This window comes from Pygoscelis adeliae, unplaced genomic scaffold (genome assembly GCF_000699105.1).
Source record: "Pygoscelis adeliae isolate BGI_AS28 unplaced genomic scaffold, ASM69910v1 Scaffold67, whole genome shotgun sequence".
Lineage (NCBI taxonomy): Eukaryota > Metazoa > Chordata > Aves > Sphenisciformes > Spheniscidae > Pygoscelis > Pygoscelis adeliae.
This window is the reverse complement of record NW_008825271.1, coordinates 8,300,094-8,306,558: the sequence shown is the minus strand read 5'-3', so window position 1 is coordinate 8,306,558 and position 6,465 is coordinate 8,300,094. Positions and strand designations below refer to the sequence as shown.

At 40.8% G+C, this 6,465-nt stretch overlaps 1 protein-coding gene across 1 annotated transcript in view; it reads left to right on the top strand.

Moving 5' to 3' along the window:
• The window catches only part of FOXP1 (forkhead box P1), a 225,644-nt gene that overhangs the window by 178,895 nt on the left and 40,284 nt on the right, over positions 1-6,465 (top strand). The window contains exon 8 of the mRNA XM_009329822.1: positions 2,542-2,646. Coding sequence (XP_009328097.1) covers positions 2,542-2,646 — 105 coding nt within the window. The remainder of the gene's footprint in view (positions 1-2,541; positions 2,647-6,465) is intronic.

Genomic DNA, 6,465 nt, shown 5'->3' with positions numbered 1-6,465 from the left:
CCCGTTTACAGTCAACACCAATCTTTCTGGTTATTGACAGCACTAGACTTCGACATCCTGAGCATCGTTTACAGTTTGATACTCTCTTGCTCATTCCGTCATTTTCTTTGGACACAATACCAGGGTATCATGTCCTACATAGTTTGTCTTGTCTTGTGCAAGTTCCCTGGAAAGAAAAGAGATTTGCACTTGGATTTAAAAAATAAATACAAATCTCGGTAGGGCTCTTTCCGTTGACTTGGCCATGGCCTTTAGGCTCTCACAGAGAAACTTTAAAAAACCCTGCTGGGGGTTTAAGCCATGTGACTCCTGTTGATATTATAATGAGATTTACAGTGCTTAAAACCCACAGGGGACTGACTCCTTACTTGGCGTCACACGGCGTTTCTGCAGTCATCCTGGTATATGGGTAACACGCGGTGTGTAAATTAATACACTGAATTTTTTTTGGGTTCTGCCAAACACATTGAAATCGTAGCTCTCCTATGTAGTCTTCATGGACTTTAATGGAGTGTTAACATGAAAGCCTATTTTCCTCACCCTTTGCTGTATTCAGGTATGGAAGCAGATGATAAAACCCGTTATTTTCTGAATTATTCTTTTCTGATGTGTATGGAGGGCATTTGACAGTCTGCCTGTCTGGCTTGGGTGGATGATCTTCCTTCAGCCATTCTCCCTCTTTCTCAGCTGAGGAAATGTGTGGTGTAGCATTTTTCTGATTTCCTTGCAAGGAATGCATCGGTCCCTTTGTTCTTTTAAAAACTTATCTGATAGAGCTTCTCCCCACTTGCACATTTTAAAAAAAACTGATAAAGTTAAACCAGTGCAATATTCTCTTCTAGAAAAGGCCTTTATAAGTCTCTCCACCTACAGTGGTTTTTTTTTTTTTTTTTAGGAAATTATCTTGCACATATATATATATTTATGCTTCAAGAACTATTTGTAAACACCCAAACATAAGATTTTAATGAAAGAATGATTTAGGGTCATGTACAACTCGTAATACCTTTTCCAGTCAGATCTGTACCTTTTTTTAATTATAAAAAAAAAAAAATTAAAAATAGTTAAAAAAATACACCTTCAGTTATCTTCACATTCTCATTGGGCCTAAAGTCAAGTGTGGCAGAATGTGGGCAAGAAATTCTCTTGCAACTTCTTCACATTTGGGATAACGTCTCAGGGGTATGTTCTACGGTGATCTTGCTATCTAGTGCATCAGAAATAATACAAGAACACAATTTTGTTATAGTACGCAGGCAGATAATATTACAGAACAAGAATAAACAGCATTTCCACGTGTGTATAAAATGGCAAAAAGTAGGTGTTTATCCATAACGTTACCTGTAATCCAGGATAAAATAAGTAATCGAAGCCACACCTAGATGCTGGTATGTATTCATATCCTTTGTGTATGTTTGAAGTTCATAACACAGCACAGGCATACTGTAGCAAAAAGATTTGCTATGAAAAATAGATATGTGTATGAGCATAAAATAGAGATTTCAATATTACTTTGACATTTTATTTTTAAAAGTCATCTAAGGTTATGGAAATTGTTGCAAAAATAATTCCTTTACTTAAGAAGTTTCCATGCAGAAGTTGAATAAAGAGGATATTTTAAAATATGGTTCATCAGTTAGTGCAACAGATACATTTCCCTGAGCACCACATGGCCCGGATCAAAGCGTCTCATGACTTGGATCAGTGCAGCCAAATCATTACGTATTGATTGGAATCCCGCTGAAGGATTAACCCCTTAGTGCTCGTACGAATTTTTTTCTTTAACCCTGGTTTCAGTCGTTGGAAAGCTCTGTGACGTTCCTGCCGAACCTTAGCAAGGTTAACAGCCCCCACTAACCCCTCGTACTGAGGAATCCTTAGATTACATGGTTCCTTTTTTTTATGGTAAATTTTGCATCTGAAAATACATCTTGAATCTTCTTTACTGGGACGTAAGGGGGCTGTACTTGGGCAAAGAAACAGCCTGTAAGAGGAAAAAAAACCCCGCCCCAAAATGAAAAAACAACAAAAACCCAACCCAGTAAATAAATAACATGGTGGGAAAGCCAAGGCTGCAAACTCGGTGCTTTTCCTCTTTCTATAGCGATGAGGAATGCCTCAGGTCCGGTTGTATTGTGTTACAAGAATGCACTGCTGCATGGAGATGACTTTTTCTTCCTGATGAAGTTGAATTGTAAATATGCAATGTTCATAAATTTCTTAGCAAAATATCAAGCAGGATATTAAGCAGGTCTGTCAAACGATTTCTCCCCCGTCCATGTTAATTTAAATTCTTTACAAAGCTTTTAATTAATGAATGAAATGTAGGAGGATAGCTAAGTAAGAATGACGCATGTTTCGCGCTGCAAATGGTATTTAATTCTGTTTTGAAGAACCACGGGCAGAGTCAGGTGGGTACCGTGAGGTGTTAGGGGTGTTTCAGGATCTGTTGTTTGCTGCTCTTAAGAGTCTTTATGAAGATTGATTGGCGCGGTACCTTCAGTTATGCCACTTCTTCTCTTTTCTCTTTCTCCCCTCCAGTTTATCCCACGAGGAGCACTCACACAGCCATCCGCTCTATGGACACGGCGTATGCAAGTGGCCAGGCTGTGAAGCAGTATGTGAAGACTTCCAGTCGTTTCTAAAGTAAGGATGGTTTTTTTGGCGCTTGCATTGTACAGAAAGCATGCCCTGAAATTTTGTGTGCTGTCACTCACCGTGGGCCTGATGCAAAGCCCATTGAAGTCAACAGAGAGCTCCCTTTCACTTCAGTGGCTTTTGGATCAGGCTCAAGAATGTTTTAACAGGGGATAGTAAATTAGCCCCATGGGGAAAGTATGGTCTTGCTCAGTGTATTACTGTAAAATAGAGTGTTTGCAGTTCCGCAGCCTTTTTTTTTATTTATTTACATAATTTTTAAGTTGCAGTATTGATAATGTAAACAATAGAACCTTGAGTTAACCTTGATTTCACTTTAATTTAGAAATTTAGTCTTAAATTAACTCCATAATTGAACAGAGAATTGCAGAACATCACGTGAAATTTAATTTATGTCAAATAAGTAACTAATGAACAAAGTCTACACTACTAAAAATAAACTATAATTATATTAATTGGGCCCCTGCAGTTTGCTGCAGACCTTTCCTTGCTGCCAAAGAACACAGTTTTACGCGTTGCATAAACAGTGCATTATGGACTAGTATGTGGTAATGCGTGCATCCCGATGCAGGGAAGGACCAGCAGAGCTCTAATAACTTACACATGGCTGCTCCGCAGCTGAACCATCAGCCTCACCCCTCCAAGCTGGAGCAAAAAGTGTTCCCATCGCAAAAGAGTTTTCTGTCTGGGTAGGTCACCAGGTACACACATGCTTTGGGTGCATCCAGGTTCTTGAAGGTTTGGGCACGGATCTTTTCTCAAGTACTATGGCTATTCGGTTGTAAGATCGCAAAAGACCAACCGCCCAAGCAACATTTATGATTTAAATGCACAAAGGGACAAACCCTGCTCCCATTTACAGTGGTGATCTCATGAAGGTAGTCCACATAAATACACGGGGTTCTTCAGGATGGATAAGTAGAATAAGTAGTCCCAAAAGGTTCAGCTGTATCTATTCTTTCTGGGGCAGTTTCCTGGATAGTTTTTTTTTTGGGGGGGGGGGGGGGGGGGAGGGCAACAGCAAGCAGAGGATGTTTGTCGGATGATGTTAGATGATACAGACAGGTTTTTTGCTCTCAGAACAGAATGGGCCAGTTCTGCTTCCACTGGCAAACCCCTCCTGAATTCAGTAGGAGCAGTGCTGGTCCTAGCATAAACATACATTACAAGTAAGGAATGGTACAGTAATGAGAAGGTTCTCATTACAAGAGGATTACAAAGTAAGAAGGTGCCAGTCATAAATTTCCATGAAGGGTGGCCTCATTTCTTTTAATTCATCCTGTTGTTCACTTAAGTGAAATAAATGCTAATCTCACCATACTTGCCAGCTCATTCATATTCATATGCCGTACTATAGCATTTAGGCCTTTAAAACAATTCTAATTTTTAATGCAAGGGAAAGGTGGCCTTAGATATTGGAGTAACGTGTGTAGTCACATAAGGTCAGATTATGCCACCTTTGCAGTGGCAGTCCCCTGTTCCAGGTTAGATCTGTTGGTTTCAGGAAGATTTCTAACAGAGCAGTGGACTGCTTGACGTGACCATGCGTAGAAAATACAGCCCTTAAGTCACACGGCATGGGTAGAGGCAAGAGTGATTTTTATATGGTATTTTGGAGATGTTTCAGTGAGTAGACCATGTCCGCCGGTTCACCTGGAGGAGGTACTTGGGGCAATAAATAGGTAGGAATAACCTGAAAACCCATTACCAGCCCAGGCTCCATCTACTCCCAGCTCCAACAGTTCTGGTTCTTTTCTCACTCACTTATCGTCAGTCTTTTTTTTTCCCCATTGAAGCCTTTCAACAGAAATATTTCGTGTGACTTTCTTAAACCCATCGGCTCGTGTAAATTTTCTCACTATCCAAGTTCTGCAGTGTCCAGACAAAGTCTTATTGTTCGGAGTGATACTTAACCCAGAACGAATGCAGAAATGAATGTCCCCGAGCAGCATATTGACACTGTTAGGAAGTGAGCGTTGCTTCATAAAATGAGACCCTAGCCTTCCAAGTCTCCTGTGGAGCGTCCGTCCTTAAATTATATTGCCATTTATCAGAATTCGTTACTCAATGAAAAGATAACAGGTAGATGCTTGAAGTTTCTTTCTGGTACTTGTATAATCTGTGAAGCTCTCTTGACAGTCCCCTCAAGAGAAAAGCTCTTGTTTACCAAGTGAAAAACAGCCCGTGAATGAATTGAGCCTTGCTTAATTTCACTTACCTCGGTAAAAAGGCCCGGTAGAAAAAGCAAAGAGAAGTTACATGTGGAATGAAAGCCCTGTATGCCAATAAAATGATTCTACAGTTAAGGGAGAAAAAAGGACTTGCAGGTCTGAAACATGGTTCATTTCTTTTCCTCCTGAGGAAGAAATATCATAACTGTTGGTAAATCAAAACCAGAGATTTGACACTCTTCTGTGATCGTTCTGTAGTGTTTGTTCCCAAGGTGAGGTACACCCCAGGGCCCTTGATTTCAAAGATAAATACTGTACAAATAACGATCCTAGTTGTCTTTCACTCAGAGCCAACAGGAGGATGCTTATCAGAACCAGCAGATACACGGGCTATTGTACGCATTTATTTCCCTATTTCTTTTTGAAATAAGTTGCAGTTTTAGCGTTTGGGTTTTTGGGTGGTGTGGTTTTGTTTTTTTAATCCATCAGCCCTTGGTTATCATGTGATGCGGTATCAGTTAGAGCTAACTGATAGCAGCAGGGGCTGCTGCTAAGCCTAATGAAACAGTAGCGCCCTGCGTGCTCCAGAACACTCCCCGAGCCTAAAAACAAAACTAAGCCCAGTCTCACCGGGGTGACCTGATGGCCTTCTGCCGAGCTGCGGGAAGGAAGCAAGGTGAGGGCTGGAGGGTGCACGTGTGTCTGGAGTGTTAACCAGGGCCCCTCTCGCAGGCGGCAACGAAAGGAGCAATTGGTAGCACAGGGCGACTTTCCTTCAAAATTGGCTATAGCCTTGATTTCATTTGCATGTGTTTAAAGACCGTTGCAGAGAGAAATATATACCCCTTACATGGCAAGTTGTTCAAGAATGGAGGGAGGGGTGGTTTATTCAGCAAGGTATCCAGGCATCCAGGGCAAAAAATGAAGGAGAAAAATGAGTAGGGTTTTATTCCCCCCACTCCCTTTTTTTTTTCAATTTGGTTGTGGTTTAGATATGCTTAATCATGGCTGTACCATTTTTAAATCAAAAATATTCTTTAAAAGTGGGACACAGACCTTTGGAGAGATCTTGCAATCCTATATTGCAGGGATGCTGGTAATCTGCTTCATGTGAATTTAACTTTGATGAAACGAAGGGGAGTTTATGTGAAAGAAACTACTAAGTGCACTCTGTAATGTTTTCACAAGTGTTTTTATCATGGTAACATCTTGTTTACTTTAGTTGCCTGCCTAAAACTACTTGGAACATGTTAAGAAAACATTTCGAGAAAGCTTCTACAAAGAGGCTTTTGTTTAGCAGCAACTGTGAGACTGCTCGGCTCACAAAGGTGTTAACTTTCAACCCCTTAAGCACTTCCACATGAAATTCCAGCAACTATGTTTGTGGTTTTGGAAAAACAAAGTGTATATTAAAGAAACCAGGTATATGCTAATACATGTTGAAGGAGGCCGGAAATCATAAATTGTTTCAAAGGCATTAATTGCTATCATTTGCATGTCAGAATGTTCTGCAGTGAAATCATCTGCAGTGAGCACAACGGAGACTTTTTAATCGGATAGGTAGCAAGGGCCGAGAAGAGGTCGATAGCCGGCTTTTTAGGTTTCTGAATTCCCGGCAGGCCCCGCCGCGCTCCCC